General features: G+C 36.2%; 2 protein-coding genes across 12 annotated transcripts in view; one reads left to right on the top strand and one right to left on the bottom strand.

Moving 5' to 3' along the window:
* Window positions 1-99: 99 nt before the first annotated feature.
* On the bottom strand, window positions 100-12,275 carry LOC137018876 (trans-L-3-hydroxyproline dehydratase). Of its 2 annotated transcripts, none has more exons than XM_067383655.1 (6): window positions 12,089-12,275; window positions 10,796-11,284; window positions 9,329-9,498; window positions 8,808-8,930; window positions 8,528-8,665; window positions 100-526 (listed from the first exon to the last, which is right to left on the bottom strand). In XM_067383655.1, exons 2-6 carry the CDS (start codon window positions 11,274-11,276, stop codon window positions 401-403), a joined length of 1,038 nt encoding a protein of 345 aa, XP_067239756.1. In that variant the 5' UTR covers window positions 11,277-11,284; window positions 12,089-12,275; the 3' UTR covers window positions 100-400. The 2 variants fall into 2 exon arrangements, with proteins under 2 accessions (XP_067239756.1, XP_067239757.1); XM_067383656.1 differs by having other exon boundaries at window positions 100-523.
* A 4,736-nt stretch (window positions 12,276-17,011) lies between these two features.
* Window positions 17,012-24,834, top strand: part of LOC137018868 (nesprin-2-like) — a 116,175-nt gene continuing 108,352 nt past the window's right edge. For all 10 annotated transcript variants that reach the window (XM_067383635.1, XM_067383632.1, XM_067383627.1 and 7 more), the window contains exon 1: window positions 17,012-17,132. The gene's annotated coding sequence lies outside the window, so the exon portion shown is untranslated. The remainder of the gene's footprint in view (window positions 17,133-24,834) is intronic.

Raw genomic sequence — 24,834 nt, 5'->3', positions numbered from 1 at the left:
TTTAGTAAAAACATTGTCACCACACTGTTCATTCAGTTTTTGCTGGATTAAATGTAGTCAGATGATGCCTCCTAGTGGCCATTATTCACAATTCAAACAATGGCAAAAAATATTATTTAAACCAGAACTGATTCATTTATACACTTTTATTATTATAAAATGTTTAAGAAATTAAAAAAAGTAATCGGTACATTAAATGAAAGAGTCTTAAAGGTTTACAAAACTAGTCCTGTGACACGTAACAGTCATAGACTACAACATTTATTCAGCGTTTGATTGTTTTTTTTTTTTTATGATTTCCTTTACAAAAAATCTACATTAGAAGATTTCTGTGCTCAAGCTCAGAAGCCGTACCTGCAATCAGGCAGAAATAGATGTTTTAACCTTTACATCCTCTAAGTCAGCGCAGAAGGAAGCCTCTACTGAGGGGGTCGTCGCTCTCCTGGGTAAAGCTGGCCACACCGCTGTAGTGAGCATGACCTTTGACCTCCACTACCACAGCCCTGAAGTCCCCACACATGGTCTCCTTGAACAACAGAACAGCTGCAAATCACTGATTTTGTTAAAGAATCAAGCATATAAAATACATTTCCCGGACTAGGCTCTTAAAGGGTACCCAATATGTAATATAAAGGCTCCGGTATACTTCAAAGGAACTTCTTTTTCATTCCTCATTTAGGGGTAAAACGAAGTTTGAAATACGTGACCAGCGATATATTGTAAACGAACATCTGACGCCGCCCACACTGCTGAGAACGACGGTTAGATGAATATGTAAATATGTGCCGTGCACTTTCTTCTCAGTAACAAAATAAACAACAAAAATTAGAAAACAGTAAGCGTTTATTATAGAAAGCATAAGAAAAGCGTCTGATCATAACAGCATGGGCATGTTAGCACGAGCTCTGCAAAGTAGCACTTCAGTCACGTTGGATTGCTTAAAATCCACCAGCTTTACAGTATCAAACATGAAAAACAGTGTTAGTGTTTTTTTTTTACAAGCACAACTTCATTTTGTACTATAAAGAGGCTATCTATTCTGTTCATGTTTTCACCCCGCGAGATCTTACCTCAACAAACTCTACAGATCAAATGAGTCAGAGACGCGCCCGCGCAAGTGAAGGCGGAGCCTCAGCGCACACCTCCTGTTACGTTATCCTCACTGACCAATGGTAGTATGGAGCTGTTTTGGTGCCGGAACGAACTTTTCCTGAAAGTTCGCTTTGGCAAGCCGTTTCGAACTTCCAAAAAAGAACACAAAACGAACTTTGTTTGGCTTGATTTTGTTCAAAATGACGTCACATCAGTTCTTTCTTCGATTTCGTTTGAAGTCTACTGGGGCCTTAAGTCTCTGGTGTCCCCAGAATGTGTCTGTGAAGTTTCAGCTCAAAATCCCCCACAGATCATTTATTATAGCTTGTCAAATTTGCCCCTATTTGGGTGTGAGCAAAGACATGCCATTTTTATGTGTGTCCCTTTAAATGCAAATGAGCTGCTGCTTCCAGCCCACTTTCCAGAAGAAAGGGAAGCTTTAACAACTGGCGCTTCGGTTGCCCAACAACAACAAAGTAGGAGAATCTCATGCAGCCAAAATGACAATTGTCAGTAACTGTGTTCAGCCTTACATTGTTCAAACCAGAGTTGGACACTGATGAAGAGACTCAGGAAGAAGTTACAACTTATAGAATGCATCTGGATGTTTCTGAATGGTTAGTGAATAAATGTATGTAGCTGCTGTGGAGTTAATTCAGCTAGCATGTACAAACCCAGCATTGAATTGACCATCGTTTGTGAAGCAGTCCAGCGTAAAATGAAGGCATGGCAACAGTACAACTCTTCCTCTTCTCTAAAGCAGCCCAACATGGCCTAGCCCCCTTTGTTGCGTGTTCTAGGGCCCAAGGTTTATGTAAATTTTAGTCATTGTGGCCCCAACCAGCCGTTTGTTGTAGACCTTAAACAGAATTCTTTAAAAGAAAATATCTCCCTTTGCTTTGAACTTTGAGCATCGTAACTTTTCAGATGTTGTTTATGCTCTAACAGCAACATTACACACTAACTAAAGTTAAAAAAGTGAAATCATAATCAAACACCCCTTTAAATAACTGAGCTGTATTATATAATACCTCACTTATAGACCCCTTAATTGCCTACGTCACTGTGACGTCACCACTATAGCTGGCAAAACATAAATATTTATTTATTTATTTATGGTTTAATGCCATATCAGCAGCAATGGCTATATTCATGGCAATCAGCAATATCAGTTCAATACATTATTTATAATACTTTAACAAGTATGTCTTAAAAACAATCACTATACAAAATCAGGCATATACACCAATAACAACAACATTAATAACAACAATTACATAGAATCTTTCAACTGAATATTCGACAGAAATTCTAAAATTACTCCAGGAGAAACCTTTTTGAAAATGTCCATTAATGTATTCTCTGTATAAAACTGTTGTCTAATATTATTTAAGAAAGGACATTCTATTAAAATATGTTTTATACTCATGAAATTCTTACACAAATCACAGATCGGTTTATCTTCCCCCTTCAATAAATATGAATGAGTAAGTCTTGAATGTCCAATTCGGCATCTTGTATATACAACCTGGTCATATCGGTTTTCAAAATAATAACTAATAACTCCTTGATTTAAAACTGGATTCACCTCGTATAATTTGTTATTTACACATTCGTTCCATTCCATTTGCCATTTACTGTGAATGTAAAGGTTCAATATGGGTTTAACGTCAGATGCTGGTATTTTACATTCTGTCATTTCCAAATGAAGTGCTTCCTTTGCTGCTCTATCTGCTTGTTCATTACCAGTCAATCCCATATGGCCTGGTATCCAACAAAAAACAATATTAAAATCTTGTTTCTTTAAAGAGTCCACTTTTCCTATTATGCTGATAATTATAGGATGTTCAGTTTTCAATAAATCAAGTGCTTGTAGACAGGATTTAGAATCTGTGCAAATTAAAAAATTACGTTGTTGTTCCTTCTCTATTTGTTCAAGAGCTAGAAGTAATGCACAAGCTTCAGCTGTGAAAATTGAACTTTGTCCAGAAATACACTTGCCATAGCGTTTTGACCCAATCACTACTGCAGCAGATACCCGACTGTCTGACTTTGATCCATCTGTGTACACAGGTACGTGAGTTGGTAAACTTCGTCTTATATCCAAAAATTCCTCCCGATAAACATTTGGATGATTTTCCTTTTTTTTATACTGAGCCAGGTTCATGATGATGATTGGTTTTTTAATATCCCAGGGCGGTATAGGACACAAATGCGTCGATGTTAAGATATCCAGATTAATATCCATATTTTCCAAGTGTGATTTTATGCGAATTCCAAAAGGACTGATTTATCTGGGTCTAGCTTCATACAAATGTGAATATGGAGGATGAAAAACTGAAGAATATGCTGGATTACTTTCATTAGCTTTTAGCTTAACTACATAGTTGAGAGCCAATTTCAGCCTTCTGTTATATAATGATGGTTCTCTTGCTTCTGTATACAAGCTCTCAATTGGGGAAGTCCTAAATGCTCCTAAGGCAAGTCTCAATCCTGTATGATGTACTGTGTCCAGCATTTTGATGTATGACTTCCTAGCAGATCCATAAACAATACTCCCATAGTCCATTTTTGATCTAACAAGTGTCCTATAAAGTCTCAAGAGTACTTCACAATCTGCACCCCATTTAATCCTTGCTAGCACTTTTATAATATCCATTGCTTTAAAACATCTGTTTCGCAGCATTTTAATATGAGGAATAAAAGATAGTTTGTTATCAAAATTAAGTCCTAGGAATTTTGTCTCTTTTACGACTTTTATAAGTTATCTTTCTAAAAAAGCTCTGGATCTAAGTGCATAGATCGCAGAAAACAGAAATGCATACATACAGTTTTTGATTTAGAAAATTTAAAGCCATTTTTAACTGACCAGTCATACATTTTATTTATACATATTTGTATTTGTCTTTCAATTACGTTCATATTTTTTCCTTTATAACAAATACACACATCATCTACATATAAACTACGAAATATATTAGACCCCATAACACTTACAATACCATTAATTTTAATACTAAAAAGAGTTACTGAAAGTATACTTCCTTGAGGCACTCCTGATTCTTGTACATACAAGTCAGATAATACATTTCTTACTCGAACACGAAAAACTCTATTGGATAAAAAATTTGAAATAAAAATGTGTAAATGCCCCCTAAAACCCATATCATACAAATCTTTTAAAATACCATACCTCCACGTAGTATCATAAGCTTTTTCCAAATCAAAAAAAACCGCTACTACATGCTCTTTTTTAATAAAACCATCTCGTACAAAAGATTCTACTCTTATAAGATGATCAAGAGTACTTTTTCCCCGTCTAAATCCACATTGATATTTACTGATCTTTTGATCTTTTTCCAAGGTCCACACCAGCCGGTCATTAATCATACGTTCCATGGTTTTACATAAACAACTAGTTAGGGCTATTGGACGATAATTATTTGAGTCAGTATGGTCCTTTCCAGGTTTAGGTATTGGTATAATTATTGCCTCTTTCCAGTAATATGGTAATTCTCCTGATTTCCAGATGTTATTGAAATTTTCCAGTAGAATCGATAATACACTATAGGGTAGATGTTTCAAAAACTGATAGTGAATTTTGTCAGGTCCAATGGCTGTGTCATTGGAGTTTTTTATGGCTTTCAAAAGTTCTTCCATGGTAAAAGGCTGGTTATACAATTCAGCATTATCAGAGGAGAAATTAAGTTTTTTCTGTTCCTGCTTTATTTGCATTTCTTTAAATCTGGGAAGACCGTTTTCTAATGATGAATTTCTCTCAAAGGTCTCTGCCAATTTATTAGCAATATCCTGTTTCGTTGTTAGCAAAGTATCCTGATTTTTAATATGTTGTATTTGTAATCCTCCTTCCTTATTTTCCATCTTTCGTATCATATCCCATACTTTCTTTGTTGGTGTCTGTGATGTTAAACTTGACACATATTTTTTCCAACTTTGTCTCTTTGTTTCATTAATAATTCTTCGTGCTTTTGCTCTACAGGTTTTCAGTCTGATGAGGTTTTCTGTTGTTGGATGTTTATTAAAATTTCTTTCTGCCCTCTTCCGATCAGCAATAGCCTTTTTGCAGTCTTCATTAAACCATGGGTTTCTCCGACGGCATGACTTTGTTGATGTTTTTGGAACAGATTTTTCTGCTATTTCAATTAGTATGTCAGTGAATTTCTTTATTGGGTCTTGATGTTCTTTCCAATCTATGTTAAACTTCTCATAGCACAATTTTTGAAAAATATACCAATTAGCTTTTTCTATTTTCCATCTTAGAGTGTCTTGCTGAATGTCTTCTTCAATGGATGTTAAAATCAATGGATAATGATCACTCCCACATAGATCCTTCCATACTTGCCATGAAAAATCAATTAGTACTTCAGGTTCACACATAGTTAAGTCAATAGCAGAATAAGTTCCATATCCTGGATGCAGATATGTATTTGAGCCATCATTTAATATGCACAAATCATTATTATATATGAACTCTTCTATTCTTCTGCCTTTGGTGTTTGTATGTTTTCCTCCCCATAATGTGCTGTGACTATTAAAATCACCCATTAATATATATGGTGATGGAAATTGTTCAACCATTTTGTTCAGTTCTTGTATTGTCACTGAGGTATCAGGGGGTATATAAATAGAGCACATAGTTATAGTTTTATGTAGAGTTAAGCGCACAGCCACCACTTGCAGGTTTGTATTTATTGACATGTGACTATGAATTATGTCATGTCTTACTAATATGGCCGATCCACCAGACGGACGTTGTATATTTGGACCAAAAGTGTTATAAATATTATACTTTTTCAACGTCAATTTACTATTTGTTGTTAGATGGGTTTCCTGGAGGCAGAATGCAATGGGATTGAAAATGGCTGCCAATTGTTGCAGCTCTGAAAAGTTTGCATTAAGTCCTCGACAATTCCACTGAATTATATGATTCATCATTTTCAAGTAGGTAAGACAAGTACCTGCCCTTTACCTTTGCATTTAGGAGACAAGCTTCGACTTCGAGATTTTATAGACTCTGTCATTTCAACATCATAATTCTTTGGGTACTCTATCTTTTGAGTTTTCCCTTCTTGATTTGATTTTGTTGATTGAGTTTTTGTACTTTGTTGTAACCTTTTCCCTCTCAAGGGCTGATTATGCTCATTTGATGATTTTCCATCTTCTTTAGCTTGGGTTTGATTTATCATTGTTTGACATTGTGTTCCTTGATTCTTCTTTTTAATTAGAACAGAACTTCTGTTGCTAACATTTTGTGGTTTCTCACCATTCACCCAGGTCAAATCAGTCTGACATTCAATGGAGCTCATGGTTGGTTTCAGCACAGAAGCATATGTTTTCCTCATATTAAAGGATGGAGACTCCTCAACCTTCTTGCGTGCTTCAACATAGCTAATCCTTTCAACACATTTTATTCTTTGGATTTCTTTTTCCTTTATCCAAATTGGACATTCTTTTGTTGAAGCTGGATGATTAGCTGAACAGTTGCTGCATTTTGATGGTTTTGAACATCCTGATTCATGTCCTTCTTCTCCACAGTTACAGCAAACCGTTTTTCTTTTACAGAAAGCAGAGCCGTGGCCAAATTTCTGACAATTGTAGCATCTCAATGGGTTTGGAATGAAAATATTGACCGGTACACTCACATAGCCAATCTGAATCTTCTCTGGAGGTTGAGGTTTATTAAAAGTCAAAATATAAGTGCCTGTCTTAATTATCTTTTCTTCTTTTTTGATTATGATCCTCTTGACATTCGTTACCCCTTGTTGAGTCAATTCTGATGCTATTTCAGACTCATCCATGTCATGTAGCTCTCTGGTACGCATAACTCCTTTGCTACTGTTTAATGACGGATGATAAAACGCCTTTATTGGTACATCTGCCAGCATACTTGCATGCAAGAAGTTTTCAGCATGGCTTTTCTTAGTGCATTCTACTAATATTTGTCCAGATCTTAGCTTTTTAACATCTTTAACAGTTCCTGCTATGCCTGAAATGCCTTTCTGTATTGCAAATGGAGACAATTTTGTAAGAGGCATGTCTGTTATTTGTGATTCTAGCAGTATAAATCTTTGCCAATTTTCACTCTTTTGAGAATACATACATCCAATATCTGAGTCATCATCCAATGTTTGTTCTATCATACGTCGTTTTGGGGTTTTTTTATTAGCCATGTTTGTATTTTTGAATTTCATCACTCCTGCTCCCCACCCACCTCGGAGCCCAACAAGGGGATGCACAGAGCCGCGGTAATCCTCCAGATATGCACCAAGGATACAGGGGTGATATACTTGAGCAAAAGGAACATAGATTTCATTTTGCCCAATTGACCCTAAGCCAAAGCCCTTTCGGGTACATCTTGACTAGCCGATTGGTTGGACCGGGTCCTTCCAACCTCCCGTCTATGTGAATTCAAAGCCAAAGTATTGTGTTGGACCTGAAGTAGCCGCAGCATACACATTCCTCAAATACCAGGTTCTTGTCCTCCCCAGACACGGGTTGCAACTTACGGCAAAAAAGTCGCCCCATTTGTCGCCTCTTACGATCAGCAAGGGGGTGCTAGGGACCTATTCTACCCCGGGTCCCCACGGGGTGCAAAACATAAATAAAAACTAATAGTGGGCACGCTAAAAGTTTGAGGTTTTGACTTTAAAATGTCGTCTTCTTGTGTTTTTTGCTGCCAGAATAGAAGGAACAGGACTTTTGGTTCAAAACTAAAGTTTTACCAGATCCCGGCAGACATTCCTTCACAGAAATCAAAAAGATAATTGTGGTTGAATGCAATACGGCGTACAGACTGGACGGAGACGATCATAAATAATACTCGTGTTTGCAGTGCACACTTCATATCAGGTAAAATAATCGATGCATATGTAATGGTGTGTTGGTTTTACCTAGTACAAATCAGCAAGTTTCTGTTTTATAGGTAAAAAGTCGCCAACTTTCAGCGCACAAGCTAGCTTAAATGTTAAACAAACATACAGCGATAGATGTGAGTGCCATCCTTTGAATGGTCTCTTAAAATAATCCACATTGCTAGCCATAATCATAGTTAGCCCAGCGTTAGGTTACATTACACAATAAGCCTTGACAAAATTCCCCGAACCACCCGAAAGTAATTCATATGTTGTCTAGGAAATATCCTAAACTTAAGTTAATTTACAAAAATAGTTGTCACGGTCCCGCAGAGTCAGTGACTGTACATATTTGGACCGTTCTGAACTTTCTTCTGCATCTATGTTTAATAAATCCCTCCTTAAAACATGCTAGCTTAGGCTTGTCAACATTGAGTCCAGCGTCTCTTTTTGCCTCCAGCTAAGCCCCGCCCACCAGGAAACGTTGCAATGTTTACAAACTTTTAAGGGGTCTATTAACAGTGAAACTGATATGAAAATCTGTTTTTATTTGCTACAGGTACCTCTTTTGCTGTTCCTGTAAATACTGATCCTGTAGCTCCGCTCTGGAAGCTTCTGGTCTGGTTTAGTCCGATCAGGCCTTTATGGTACTGAAGAGCTATACGAGCAGTAACGCCAGACCCCGTGGGGCTTCTATCCACCTGACAAGCCATATAACAGACCTCTGTCACACAGACTGAAGAGCAAAAGACAAGACCAGTTGATATCATTTTAGGATATCAACTTGGAGGGCAGAACGTCCTGTGTATGGATTAATATAAACATATATACAACTGGTTTTACCTGCGCGTCAGCAAACACACACACATTGGCTGTGGGCTCTTCAGAATAAGCATCTTTGCCGTCAGTAAGGATTGTCCCATAGAGGAAGGCCAGATCCTCACTGACTGGATGGTACAGCTTTACCTATGGTCATTACGATAATTAGTCTAATAAATTATGCAAATTATAGATTAACAGTGTGGAATAAAGTAGACTTGTGCTTCTTTCCCTTGCCAGAAAAAAAACCCAACTATAAATCAATCAATAATCATCAAAGAATCAAACAAGGTCCTATTCAAAACTGAAATTCTGAAATAAATAAATGCCTTTATCCAGCATCACCTTATTCGATTCATAGATTAATCTTGTTTGATCCCATTCGGATTAGTTAGAAAATATGATTCTTTAAGAATTTTGTTTAGCTGTTTTTGCCTTAAAAATCAGTGGATTGGATTCATTTGACCAGTTCTCTTTATTAATCAATTATATTTTCAGTTTTCATTTTTAGTCTTAGTTAAGAAAAACAACACTGGACCAGTTACCTGGGATTTGACAGCATCGCTCACAGCAGTGGCTGCATCCACCAAATCTCTAGTTTTGGACTTGCTGACATCCAATCCAAACTTCTCAGCACTCACAAAAGCATAAAGAGCTCCACCATAACTAATGTCCACAGTGATGGACCCATATCCTGGAACAGAGACACTCACATCTAGAAAAACAAGAATGGCAAAGAATTAAACAATTCTTTCAAAGACAATTTAAAAATTATATTATATTATAAAAACAAGTAAGACTAAGAATCAAATTGACTAATATAATATACACCAATCAGGCATAACATTAAGACCACTGGACATGGGCAAGCGTAAGGATGTAAGCGAGTTTGACAAGGGCCAAACTGTGATGGCTAGAAGACTGGGTCAGAGCATCTCCAAAACTGCAGCTCTTGTGGGGTGTTCCCGGTCTGCAGTGGTCCGTATCTATCAAAAGTGGTCTAAGGAAGGAACAGTGGTGAACCGGTGACAGGGTCATGGGCGGCCAAGGCTCATTGATGCATGTGGGGAGCGAAGGCTGGTCCGTGTGGTCCGATCCAGCAGATGAGCTACTGTAGCTCAAATTGCTCAAGAAGTTAATGCTGATTCTGATAGAAAGGTGTCAGAATACACATTGCATTTGTTGCGTATGGGGCTGCAGAGCTGCAGACCAGTCAGGGTGCCCATGCTGACCCCTGTTCACCGCTGAAAGTGCCAACAGTGGGCACATGAGCATCAGAACTGGACCACGGAGCAATGGAAGAAGGTGGCCTGGTCTGATGAATCATGTTTCTTTTACATCACGTGGATGAACGAGTGTGTGTGCGTCGCTTACGTGGGGAACACATTGCATCAGGATGCACTATAGGAAGAAGGGATGCCGGCAGAGGCAGTGTGATGCTTTGGGCAATGTTCTGCTGGGAAACCTTGGGTCCTGCCATCCATGTGGATGTTACTTTGACACGTACCACCTACCTAAGCATTGTTGCAGACCATGTACACCCTTTCATGGAAACGGTATTCCCTGGTGGCTGTGGCCTCTTTCAGCAGGATAATGTGCCCTGCCACAAAGGAAAAATGGTTCAGGAATGGTTTGAGGAGCACAACAATGAGTTTGAGGTGTTGACTTGGCCTCCAAATTCCCCAGATCTCAATCCAATCGAGCATCTGTGGGATGTGCTGAACAAACAAGTGCGATCCATGGAGGCCCCACCTCACAACTTAAAGGACTTAAAGGATCTGCTGCTAACATCTTGGTGCCAAATACCACAGCATACCTTCAGGGGTCTCGTGGAGTCCATGTCCATGTCTTTTGGCAGCAAAAGGGGGACCAACACAATATTAGGAAGGTGGTCATAATGTTATGCCTGATCTGTGTAATATAATAATATAATACATTGTTCTGAAATGACACCAGCTGAACTTGCTTTTTTTTTTATGTTCGTATTGTCATGCTCTGATCATAGTTGTCACCTGTAGCGAAAGCAAAAGCTGGCACACTGAGGAATCTGACAGCTCCAGTTTTCCCATCGGAATATTGTGTAAAGGCCTTCACTAAGCCGCATGGGCAGTGTATGTTTATCTGCGTCTCTGGTGACGTGGGTGCTTTAATCAAACCATAATCCACCGCAAAGCGCCCGAGCGCTATGACAGCGTGGCCGCACATGGTGCTATACCCTTCGTTGTGCATGAACAAGACGCCGAGATCAGCCTCTGCTAACTCACTTCTGACCAGAAGGGCTCCGTACATATCATAGTGACCACGGGGCTCAAACATTAAGACCTTGCGAAGATGATCGAGATGCTCTCGCACATAACGTCGTTTGGCAAGGACGGTGTCCCCCTTCACCTCCGGATACCCGCTCAGGATAATGCGCAGTGGTTCTCCACCTGTGTGCATGTCCACTACTGATAAAACAGACCCGGAGTGAGGGGGCAGCTTTGGGAAATCCATAGATCACTCTGTAGGAAAAAATTAATTAATGAATACATAAATAATAAAAAACAGATTTGCAATAGTCTCAAAACAGAAGCAGAGCTAAAGGCTTCAGAAGGTTAAATACATTGTTCCTGGTCCATTTTTTACTGGGTACTTTGATTTAACATGCAATGACTTTTAAAATGTTGCAGATTTATGCTAATAAGAATAAGAATTGTCACATGTATTTAGGTCAAAAGACCTTTTTAGTGCCACCTAAATAAATTATTATTGGACTGGACAGTATTTTTGACCAAAAATGAATGAATAAATAAACTTTTGAAATTAAGTCTTAAAACATGGCATAGTTCTATATAAATAAAAACCTGCATAAATAATTTATTAGCTTAAAAAAATACTTTGGTTAAAGTAAAGCTGAGGGGTAACATTGTACAGAGGAACATTTATTAAAAAGACTATATGATGTTCTTTTGTAATGGACTCTCAATGTAATCAAAACAGGTAAATGAATATGATTCCAGTAATATAATCCTCTTACAACTGTTGTTCAATCTTCACCAAAACTGAGTCATATTATTATCAGACCATTACTGACAAAAGTGGTCTAAAATGTAAATTTTGTAGTCGGCAAACTGTAACAAAAGTAGTCTATTGAGTTGTTTTGAATCTGCTTTGGCACTCAACTTTGTGTATGTCTTTCTAGGTGGATTGTTCATGCATCAATAAAACAATCAACATATTGTTTGCTCTTCAAACATTTTGGGACCATAAAAAGCCCCGTTGTACCCTTTACTGAAATCATTTGAGAGATGCAAAAAGCAACTTACCGTCACTGCTTTACACTGTTGACAAGCTACTTATAAGAGACAGCAAGTTTAGTAAACACGTGAAAATACACAACGAAAATACTAGCCCATGTATTATATTTTTACGACTGTTTATTTAAAAAAAAAATGATATGAATACTTTTAAATGGAACAATTCTTTTACAAATCTGTTTTTTACGACTTTTGTTTTTCCAAATTTCATGTGCACATCGTGCAGTGGCTCTTTACTGCCTCTCTGTGGTCTGGATGAGAATGACACATCACTTGCCTTGACGTCACAAGCTGCTTTTTTTATTTTGCAAGATAAAGATAACAATTACTAATAAAAAACAAAGAACAATGAGAGTTGTGTTACATTATCACAAAGCTTATTATACTGGATTATATGTAATACACCATAAAAGTATGGAGGACGAAACCTGCAAAAACAATAAATATGTGAATAAATAATCTATAAATAAATCCACAAAATTATACATAAATAAATAAATATATAAAGTAAATAAATATGCAAATAAATTCATAAATCCACATATTCTTGCATAAATAAATATTAAAAATAATAAATTGTGCCAGCAGATAAATAATTTAATAAATAAAACCAATTTTTGGGAGAAATTAAAAAAAAAAAAAAAAAAATGATGAAGGAAATGCAAAACTGAAAGCTGATTTTAACCTAAACAACCAAGGGCGGTGTCATGCACCTAATTATTTTATTATTGTCCACAGGCTCTAGTCTCATTTATTGTAGGGTGATGTTTTAGACAGACACTACAATGCACTGAAGTTTGCAACCATATAGATTTTTATTTAGTTTTATTTCGGGATGCACAAAAAGAGGTCTTTGCCTTTTCACTTCAAAAGTTTCTCATAGGCTGAGACAGTTTATAAGAATTACATTTATTCAAATGATACATATACATATATATATACATACAGAATGGTCTTATATAAAGCACTATATGAAGATGACTTGTCTTGACTTTTAAAACAAAGCAAATGCGGCTGTGATGACTTGATGACTTCTTTCCAGTCTTGCAGTCTCTCGTGTTCCTGCTTGGACATGGACAGGCTCTGAGTTCCCTGTCAGGTAGGGGTTGGACTTTCAAGTCTCAAGCTCAAACCCTCCACCAAAGACAGCAAGTTTGTCATTTCCTATCCAATACAAAGATTATATGAACAAGTCAACTCATGAAAGATTTTTTTGAGCTGAAATTCTGGTTGAATCTGTTATTTTCCTCTTTATTACAGTGAAACCACTTGGACACAATCTGTATTGTATAATGCCCTATATAAATGAGGGTGACTTGACTTACAAGAACATTACAATGAACATAAATTTGAAAATCTCACTAATGTAAATACAACAATTCAAGCTTAATCTAAGAACCATCACAATATCTTAGCCACATTTTACATTTATATTTACTTCCACCAGATGGAACAGTCAAGGTAAAGGTCCATGAAGGTGATTTTGTACCTCTTTGGGATGGCACCACAAGGCTGAATCTTTGTGGCCCATTTGAGCTGATATGGGGTAGAAAACTCTTTTTTCCTTAAAATAGGTAAAATATCATATACTGTATAGCCCAGTTTCACAGACAGGGTTTAGCCTAAGCCGTGATTAGGCCTTAGTTCAATTAGGGCATTTAAGTCCTTTTTGTAATGTTCACAAGAAAAAAACATTACTGGCGTGCATATTGAGACAAAACAATGGCAGTGACATTTTAAGATATGTCAGTGCAAGTTAATTTCAGTTAAAACAGCTCAAACACGCATTTTAGTCTAGGACAAGCTTAAAGGAACACTCCACTTTTTTTGAAAATAGGCTCATTTTCCAACTCCCCTAGAGTTAAACAGTTGAGTTTTACCGTTTTCAAATCCATTCAGCCGATCTCCGGTTCTGGCGGTATCACTTTTAGCATAGCTTAGCATAGTTCATTGAATCTGATTAGACCGTTAGCATTGCGCTTAAAAATGACCAAAGAGTTTTGATATTTTTCCTATTTAAAACTTGACTCTTCTGTAGTTAAATCGTGTACTAAGACCGACTGAAAATGAAAAGTTGCAATTTTCTAGGCTGATATGGCTAGGAACTATACTCTCATTCCAGCGTAATAATCAAGGAACTTTGCTGCCGTATCATGGCTGCAGCAGTGCAAAGATATTACACAGCGCCCGTGAACCCCTGCTTGCACAGGGAACGTGCCTTGCAACCATGGAGACGTTTGTGAGAGACGCTGCGTAATATCATTGCACTGCTGCAGCCATGATACGGCAGCAAAGTTCCTTGATTATTACGCTGGAATGAGAGTATAGTTCCTAGCCATATCAGCCTATAAAATTGCAACTTTTCATTTTCTGTCGGTCTTAGTACACGATGTAACTACAGAAGAGTCAAGTTTTAAATAGGAAAAATATCAAAACTCTTTGGTCATTTTTAAGCGTGATGCTAACGGTCTAATCAGATTCAATGAACTATGCTAAGCTATGCTAAAAGTGGTACCGCCAGAACCGGAGATCGGCTGAATGGATTCGAAAACGGTAAAACTCAACTGTTTAACTCTAGGGGAGTTGGAAAATGAGCCTATTTTCATAAAAAGTGGAGTGTTCCTTTAAAGGTGCTCTCTAAGTGATGTCACACGTTTTTAGGCCAAGACATTTTTTGTCACATACAGCAAACATCTCCTCACTATCCGCTAGCTGCCTGTCCCCTGAACACACTGTAAAAAAAATGTCTCTGTAGTCGCCACAAGCTCCAAAAACGGCAACAAAAACAAACTGGTGCAGCCTGGACCATGAAACATCATAAACATGCTCCAGCCAATAACCGACAAGAATGATTTTAAATGCACGTTCATGACTGTTTCAGGATGCACGGAGGGGAGGGGGAGGAGGAGGAGGAGGGAGGGTCTAGCTAGCCTCTAGGCGTTTCTCAATGTCAAGGAAGGATCCTCGGAAGCCAGAATTTCGAGGATGCTACATCATCGACATCCGTCGAAGGACTGTTCCAATGTCGAGGATCCTCGGAATTTCAAACAAGGACTGAGTCCTTCATTCGAAAAAAATCCCATATACAGGAAAGGATGCATATGTGTAGCCTTTGTGCTCTTTGCACTCTAAAATCACCCACAATAACATGCGCACAGCTTTGCAATCTTGTTAAAAAAAAAAAAAAAAAATGTCGGACGTTAGCGGGCAATATGCTTTCAAATGTAAGTATATTTGTTACCAAACATTTGTTATAACTGTAGTAAATATGTCAGATAAATAAAGTTTAACATTTAAATGCCAGTACAAATTACTACCGTATTGATATTATAAATTATACAAATACAAATTACGTTATTGATGGCTAACTGAACCGGACTGTCATTTAACAATTCATTAAACATTTCTTTTACCTTTTCACTGACGTAATGACGCAATGACGTGCACTTGCTAGTCTGTTCCATTTACGTGTTCTCCGAATGCTAAAGAGGAGCCTCGCCTAGCCTCTGAAGGAAGTGACTTGGAAGGACCAGTCGTGCCAAGGAAGTATCCTTGACATTGAGAAATGCCTTCTGTTTTCTTTTACAACACTTCGAAACAGGAAGTTACTCCACCCAGGATCGCTTAGAGCACCTTTAAGCCTTGTCTGTGAAGCTGGGGGTGTGACTGCTAACAAATGCAGAAACAATTGCAAACTTTTGCCACCACTGTCATAAGAAATGGCTATAATATGCTTCCTTTAAAATAAAAATGTAGCAATAAAAAGTAATAACATCCTCTTCAAAGGATGATCCACATATTAAAATATAGTAAGCTTAGCCTAAGTTTTTATTTAAAAGCAGTGGTTGCAGTAACTGGTATTTTGGCGGGATTTTTGTAAGAGATTGACGGAAAACAATGTTTAGCGTTATGGTTTTCTTTGTTAGACTAATACATAAAAACACAAAGCTACTTTATAAAGAAAATACCTTAAATGAGTCTACCTTTTATGAGTCATTCTGCACGAAGGCGCCCTCTGGCTTCGAATATGAATGCCAAATGCCTAGGCCTACATTACAGAACGGTACTAAACTGTCTGGAACTTTATCGTGAAAGTGCTAACAGCTTCATCCTTATAGTGTAAGACATTGCCCTATTCTCTAATCAGTTATAAATAAAGACCGCAGAGTGTTGTCAGTTCTCAGATGACCAAATAAGCGGTAACACTTGCAATGGTTCATTAGTTAAACATTAGTTAATGTATTAACAAACATGAGCAATACATAATGTTACTGTAGGCCTATTTGTTAACGTTAGTTAAATACAACTATTCATTGTTTGTTCATGTTATTTCACAGTGTATTAACTATTGTTAACAAATACAACTATTGATTTTAATAATGTATTAGTAGCCTAAATGTTGAAAACATTAACAACTAGATTAAAAATACTGTAGAAGTAGGCTACAGTTCATTATGTTAACTTTAACTAATAAACCTTACTGTAAAGTGTTAACATGAAAGCAATCTACTAGCAATCTAAGTGGTATTTTTAAAATAGATCACATCCCTCTATTTCTCTAAGAATGCTTATTTTATATCGGTTCTTTTTTATGAATCGCAAATGAAAGTTAGAATCGCAAAAACTAACTTTGAGATTTAAAACGAGACGTGAAATGTTGAAATCACAAACAACAATAACACATATACAAGCATTGCTAAACAGCAGTATTTAGCTAACATTTAAGAACACAAATTAACAGAACACGACGTAATTCCACACGCTCATAAGTGATGATTCAAATGATTCGTCTTTTTGAACCCGTTCTTTGAAACGAACCGTTCGGACGAACCGATTCTTTAAATTGATTCGAACTTCCTATAGCTCAGAAAAGGTGTGTGTTGTACTTCGAGGGGATTGAAGGAGGAGTTAAACACTTCAAACAAACCATTGCCGCGACGCAGCGCTGAGCGTTTGTTTTCATTTCGACTTCCAGTTCTTCCAAAGGTGCTGTTTGGAAAATAATTGAGAGGAATTGTCAACAACTTGAGACAGCAAACAGCGTTCATTCACTGTAAGTTTGCAAAACATTCTATGCTAAATGAACGCTTGAACTACAAGCTATGAGTTGTGCCATGCTACCTTTTACTGTCAGGTACTAAAAAGGCATTAAATTAGCCATTATCAGTTCATTGTAAGGTTTTCACATCTCATGGTTTGTATAGTTAGTTTTTTTTTTTTTTTTTTTAATAATTATTTAATTTAATAAAAAACAGCGGTGACCATGCAGAGACTATAGGTGTAAGTTAGTGCGAAGTGTATTTCACCTGACAGTGCAAGTTGCAATAATGTTAATTAATGAACTGTATTATACAATTAAATTGTATAATAAAGCATACAAGTTGTCATTAGTTTCATATTACTGGACTAATGATGCTTTCCAATTTTTATCTTTTAATCTTTGTGCTTATGTTCTTTTATTTCACCTTGACATGGCAATAACTATTTGTTGTGACACAACAGCAGTTGAGTGTTTATGTTCATTTATACAAGAAAACTAGAAAAGAGACAGATAATGGAAGTTTAGAAATTAGTTTTTCTGTTCCAGGTGGTCAAGTGTAAAGATCGTTGATGAACAGATTATACCAAGCACATACACCAGGAGTGGTCCCCCATGCCTTAATATTTTTCTGGAGCACGAGTTAAACAGCACTGTCCTATGTCTAAGTAATCTGATTCTTTCTAACTGTGATTATTACTGCCATCCGCACCCATGCCTGTATCCCACTGCACCTAACAGGTCTTTTCAGTGTGAGGCTTTGTCTGGTCTTGCTGTTCCATTAATTAGCTGGATGTTTTGGGGCGCTGTCATTGTTCTGTCATAGATGTTTTTGTTTTTTGCAGGATTTCTGCTTTTGCATTATGACCCAGAAATGTGTGTTTAGTTGTGTGAAACTGAAGCCACCTTTGAAAGAGTGTCACATTGGAAACCATGTCCTTGGAATAATAATAACACTACACAGGCAGTGTCATCTGATACAGTTTCACTCAAAGTTGAACAGTTGGAATGAGGACGTGTGTGTCATGTTATGACACTGCACATTATGAGTGGCATTTATGAGACCCCAATACAGCTGTGCTGTATTGTCACTAGTTCATCAGTGCAATTAAAATTTAATTAGCATGTAGATGCCATCTGTTTGACTGAATATTAGTTGAATATTAGACTTTTAGTTGGTGAATCTCACAAAGCCTGTCAAGAATATTTCCGGGTCATATTTTACCCAAAAATCAAAAGTAAAGCAATTGAATGAAGGCTGTTTTAAGACCATTACAATTTGTTTATGATTTAATTTGTTTTGTTTTGTTGTATTTTACTTTACATTCAAAAATATTATACTGAATTAGGAAATATAATATTAGAATATAATAATAATAATAATAATAATAATAATAATAATAATAATTAAGATTAAAGATTTTATACTGTTTTTTTTTTTTTTTGGACTGCCTTTAATTTATACTGATTTATATTGATTTTAATTGTGTGTGTGTGTGTGTGTGTGTGTGTGTGTGTGTGTGTGTGTATACAGCTTGACAAAATAATATTTTTAGAACAGAAAAAATGTAAAAAGTCAGCACAACAAAGCTTAAATACAATAATTTAATGAAGGACTCTCTCACACCAGTGATTAAATGGAGCAAATCATGTAAAAATTTATAATATTTTATTAAGAAATTAACATTTTATCAGACTTTTTTAATTGCCTTAATCCTTTAAACAACTGAGAAGATAGTGATCAAACTACATTTTATAAAAATGATGGATTGAAAGGTAATGATTAGCCACAAGTATTCGGTGAAGTGATTGATGCTCATAAGTGTGTTTTGTCAATTTCTATTGTATTCCAGCCAACAGCATGCCTAAGTTTTTGATGGACCTGATAACATGTGAAGGGTGAACTATGTTTGATTTTGTTTTTTTTTGTTTTTTTGGTAATTATAAAATGTGCTGAAGATGTTCTAAATGCTTTTTGCGTAGTTCATTATACTTATTTAAATTTTAAATAAAATAAAGTTTATTTCGTAATAAACGCCTAGTAAATGCCAAAATAAATAAATGCGTTACTCAGACACTGATATGTTTGGCTTGTCAAAAATGTTACATTCAGCTGTACAAATTCGTTGACTTTTAACAGGAAAGTAGTGTTTGTTTCTTTTCTTTTTTTGATGCACAAAGTTGTTTTTATTGTCTCTTAGAACAAATCTTTTTTTTTTTTTCAAACCATGAAAATGCAGATCCTGTTGTAAATAATAGTGAAAAATCACTTTTCAAAACTGTTGTTCCATTATGACCCTCTTAGCAGATTTTAACTTGTGTATATACAGTCATGTGAAAAAGAAAGTTCACCCTTTTGAATTATATGGTTTTATGTATCATAATGATACAATTAAAAAAAAAAAAAGATCTGGTCTTTAGCAGGTCTTAAAATTAGGTAAATACAGCTGCAGATGAAGAACGCATCACATATTGTACTGTCATTATTTATTTAAAGTCCTCCTGTAGTCAATTATTTTATCCCTTAAAACTCATCATTGATCACCAAAATGACATATTTAAAAAAAAAAAATCGTGGAAAAAAAAAAAAAAAAAAATCTTCAAACCTTAATAGCTTGAATCTAACTCTACATCCTTGCCTAATTTAAATTACGCTCTTTACAACATCGGACACATAATGGTAACTAATATGATTAATATCAACAGAAAAATATACCGGGATAACCTGGCTTCTCTCGAGACTCCCTTGCTAGTTTGCTATTAATGATATGCTAAAGCCTGCCAGCCCGTTGACATGATTAGTTACAAGGTAGTTTGTGACATCACAGATGGCAGTGATAAGGAGAAAATACTCAGCAATGGTGCTGACATATGAATTTGCACATGGTTTGTCTTAAAGCATATTAAAAACGCTACATAGTCATATAAACAACATTAAAAACTTGATTTTCACCACAGGGGGTCTTTAAAGTTAAAATGGAGAACCAATGTGTGACAAACTAAGTACACCCTATGATTTAATTGCTTGTAGAACCACCATAGCAATAACTTGAAGTAATCATTTTCTATATGACTTTATCAGTCGCTCACATCATTATGGAGGTCTTTGGCCCACTCTTCTTTACAATGTTGCTTCAGTTCATTGAGGTTTGTGGGCATCTGATTATGCACAGCTTGCACGTCCTGATATTGCTGAGTTAGATACGTTCCTGGGTCAACATATTTTGTTGATCTTGGAACAACATTCTAGTCTGAAAATTTAGTCTTAACCCCATTCCTACCTCTAAACCTAACCCTACCCATAAGTTATCCCAAAAATCAGAGGGAAATGATAGATGAATAACACTGATGTAGAAGCGCCAATTCATGATTTTAAGCCTAAACTTGACATAATCTGTAAACTTGTCCCTGATTTGAATGTTGTTCCAGGATCAACAAAAATGTTGACCCAGGAACATGTTGAACTCAGCAATATCAGGTTATGCGCACAGCTCTCTTAAGGCTCTCGCCACAGCATTCGAGTTGAAGTCTGAGCTTTGACTGAACAAATGCTACGCCTTTATTCTTTTCTTTTTCAGCCATTTTGTTGTAGATTTGCTGATGTGCCTGGGATCATTGTCCTGTTGCATGACCCAATTTCGGCCAAGCTTTAGCTGTCAGGCAGACAGGCCTCACATTTGACTAAAATACTTTGAGATGACCATGAACTCCTCTTTATACCAATGACTGCAAGGTGCCCAGGTCCGGCGGCTGCAAAACAAGCCCAAATCATCACCCCTCAACCACCTTGCTTGCCAGTTGGTATGAGGTGTTTGTGCTGATATGCTGTGTTTGGTTTTTATCGCCAAATGTGGCACTGTGCATTATGGCCAAACCTCTCCACTTTGGTTTTGTCTGTCCAAAGGACATTTTTCCAGAAATGTTGTGGTTTGTTTAGATGCAACTTTCCAAACCTAAGCTGTGCTGCCATAGTCTTTTTAGAGAGAAGAGGCTTTCTCCTGGCAACCCTTCCAAATGAGCCACACTTGTTCAGTCTTTGTCTAATTGCCTTAAAATAGCTTGAATGTAACTCTACACCCTTGCCTCATTTAATATACGTGGAACAATGAATATGCAAATTAACCCCGCCCCCACTCGGTCGCACCAGCTCAGAGATCCACTCGGTCAACTTACTGAGGTAAACGCTGCACAATGGTATCGCTCTTTACAACATCGACACATTACGGTAAATAATATGATTAATATCATATCAACAGAAAAATATCTCTTGAGACTCCCCTGCTAGTTTGCTGTTAATGATGGTCACACTTGCTGATGATCAATTAATCGCAAGCATTTGATTAGCAGCGCCTGGCTGCTACTACCATCTTAATTCCTATGGAAGCAGTAAGGGTGTACTTAGTTTTTCCACACTTGGCTTCTTCATTTTGGCCTAGTTTTGTTACATAAATCATGACATGGTGTAATATGTCATGTGGCGTTGTTGTATTTACCTAATTTTAAAACCTACCAAGGACCAGATGATTTTTTTTATTATGTCCCTATACGTAAAACCATAGAATTCAAAAAGGCGTACTTTATTTTTCATATGACTGTATACATTGATTTGGGTGTATCCCACAATTCACCTGTGCTTTGTTTAATCTTGGTGTCAGTTACAAGGCATGTGGTTTGGATTACAGAAAGAATACAATTAGGTTTAGTGTTAAATGCTTGTTTAAGGGAATTAAGGTAAATGAAGGTGATTCACGTTTATGTACAACACACAGTGCAAGTATTGGCTGACACAGAATGCTTTTTGCGGGTCATAAATATATCCTATTAATAGCATCAGATTCCTCACCGGTCAGTCCATCTATCTCGCCCTTTCTCTTTCTCCTCTTCCAGTTCATGTGTGCACGTATGTGGAAAAAGGTACATGGGTTGCCGGTAACAATGTCTGCATATTCCCAAGGCAGTATTTGCCCTTTTGATGTCAGTATTTGCAACGGTGAATGAGGCTGTTGTTTCCACACCTCTTTGGCTGTTTTGGTTGGTGACTCTGAATCTCATCCAAAAACAACAGGTGTGTGTGTGCATGTGCTGAATGAGTGATTGTATTCTGGAAGAATCAGGAGTGATTTAGACAGTGCCCTCCAATGACTACGTAGTAATTTTCACATTTAATGACAAGGTCATGAGTGTTCAGGACAGTCCTTCACGGTGACATTACCTGTTATGCTTTCAAGTAACCCATTAAAAGTTCACATGAAGGATGAGCAAGCTTTTGTGTCTGTTAACATGCAAGAACAGCAGTTTTTTTGTGTCCTTTTAGACAATATTTAGCTCTTTTTAACTATAATTGGTTTCTATAATTGTTTTGGACAATTATTTTAAATGGTTATCAGTTATTTAATATTGGGTCTACCTGGTGGTTCTCTAAAAATATAAAGGTGTGCGTTTAACAGGAAACAATACAGGTAAGGTAACTTTTTAATTTTTAATTTTAATGTGATGTTTTCAAAATTCTTTTTTTCTTAACAGACAAAAAGGTTACAGAAATACTAATTATTATTATATTATATATTAAAGTGGATAGTCATAATAATTTAAAAAGTATAGTAATTTTATTTTTATTTTTTTTACAATGATGATTATCAGTCATAAAAACAGTATGGAAAGATCACATTTAAAATACGAGAATGTATTAAGCCTATAACCCCTCTTGAATATACACTTGTCAATGTAGCATTTCAGCAATAATGATTAGATCAAGTCATAAGCCCTCAGGCTGCCTGTGTGTCTGTGTTTGTTTATTATGTATACTTCCCTTGAATCATACTTCCGTCTTAATTCACTTAGTAACTAACTCTTCTGTAGTCATTTATTAGACTTTATTGGCAGCCAGTATTATGCGTGGGTTTGGAATATGATTAGCCTAATTTCCCCAGGACACTTCCTTCTTTGATTTCCTTCTTCATGTTGGTACTTTATGCTGATGTTGTTTATCTCTTCATAAGCCCTCTCTCAAACTAATTCACAGTACCATCATAATTATTTGTGTAATTTAAGAGTCTGTTGACGAAGCTCTTTATGTTGTATCACCGCGATGTAGTATTTGAGACCCCACCTCAGATGTTTGGTTTTGGCATTTTTAATTTATACATTAGATAAAGGTTCATCCTCTGTGTCATATGAAACTACTGCTGTCTTTGCTGACCGACACTAAAGTCACATGTTTAATATCAAAATAGATGGTAACACTTTATTTTGATGGTCTCCAACAGACATTCTACCGTAAGTAATTTTGCATCTACATGTCAACTACTAACCCATTCTACTTAGCCTAACCCTAACTCTACTCCCAACCCTAAACTAGCAGTCTACTAATATTCTAATGACTGGTAGTTGACATGTAGTTGCAAAGTTACTTTAGTTAGTAGAATGTATAAGGTGTACCATCAAAATAAAGTGTTACCAAACAGGCAACAATACCAGTTTTTTTTTTTTTTTTACTTTTATCAGAGTGTGTCCAAGAGTACAGGAAGTAAAGTGTTGTGCTTACTGACTCAAAAAGGATGTGATTTAATTAATATGTTTTAAATATAAGATACATGCAATATATACAGCTATGGAAAAAATTGAGACCACTCCAAGTTCAGAAATCAATGTTAAGTGGTCTCTTAATTTTTTCCATAGCTATATATATATAATATATATATAAAAAGCAAAATATGTAAGATAAAATATTAAAATTAAAAGAGCCACTAGAACAATGTTATATATTTTGTTGGCTTGTGTACTTGTGGTAAATGTACCTATTAAGCTCAATACCCATTAAGCACACTACCATCTTTGAGCTCAGATTATAAAAAGAAAAAATAATGTATTATCCTACTTGATGTCTTAACCAATTGGTGTGTTTATTACTTCATATCTCCTGTAATTTCAAGAAAATCAGACCATTGCACACTGAGATATATGGGTATCAATGTGTTTACACTGTCTGGTGGCCATTTTAAAAGCTGTCTGAAAACTTTCACCGAAAGAGGAGCCTCTAATGTTCATGTGGTTAAACCTTTTTTGGACGTAGTTTTAACTTCTTACTGCAAAATTAAGAGATTAATGTTTAGAATTTTGCCTATTATAACCTGGAACCTGCATGTGGAAAATTATTAGAGTTAGATCCAAAAGATAACAACATAGCGCAGATGCTACAGAACATAGTTAGCTTACTAGCTTTATAACATTGTTTGCTACACTAATATATTACTATACAGGCATTACTGGCTTGTACTTTTAAATCCATTTCACGGCAAAAGAGTGAACTCTACGGATTAGGGCCAAGCAATAATAAAAAAATAAAACCATCTCGAGATTAAAGTTGTTAAATTTCGAGAAAAAAGTCTAAATAAAATGTTGAGAATAAACTCGTTAAATTACGAGAAAAAACTCTGTAAATTTCGAGAAAAAGTTCAAGATAAAATGTTGAGAATAAAGTCATTAAATTACAAGAAAAAACTTGTTAAATTTCAAGAAAAAGGTCGAGACAAAATGTTGAGAATAAAGTCATTAAATTACGAAAAAAAAAAACTTGTTAAATTTCGAGAAAAAAGTAAAGATAAAATGTTGAGAATAAACTCGTTAAATTTAGAGAAAAAGGTCGAAATAAAATGTTGAGAATAAACTCATTCAATTACAAAAAAAAACCTCGTTAAATTTCGAGAAAATTATGAGA

The sequence above is a fragment of the Chanodichthys erythropterus genome, chromosome 4 (assembly GCF_024489055.1).
Source record: "Chanodichthys erythropterus isolate Z2021 chromosome 4, ASM2448905v1, whole genome shotgun sequence".
NCBI classification, from domain to species: domain Eukaryota; kingdom Metazoa; phylum Chordata; class Actinopteri; order Cypriniformes; family Xenocyprididae; genus Chanodichthys; species Chanodichthys erythropterus.
Note: the sequence above shows the minus strand (reverse complement) of the source record. Positions and strands in the feature narration are given on the sequence as shown.

What these genes read in the sequence shown, in the direction of transcription:
- LOC137018876 (XM_067383655.1), bottom strand. Translation starts at nt 11,276, where the DNA reads ATGGATTTCCCAAAGCTGCCCCCTCACTCCGGGTCTGTTTTATCAGTA. An exon ending in GCGATGCTGTCAAATCCCAG is followed by an intron (nt 8,931 to 9,328) that starts GTAACTGGTCCA and finishes TAATGACCATAG; the next exon opens with GTAAAGCTGTACCATCCAGT. An exon ending in TTACAGGAACAGCAAAAGAG is followed by an intron (nt 527 to 8,527) that starts GTACCTGTAGCA and finishes CTGTTGTTCAAG; the next exon opens with GAGACCATGTGTGGGGACTT.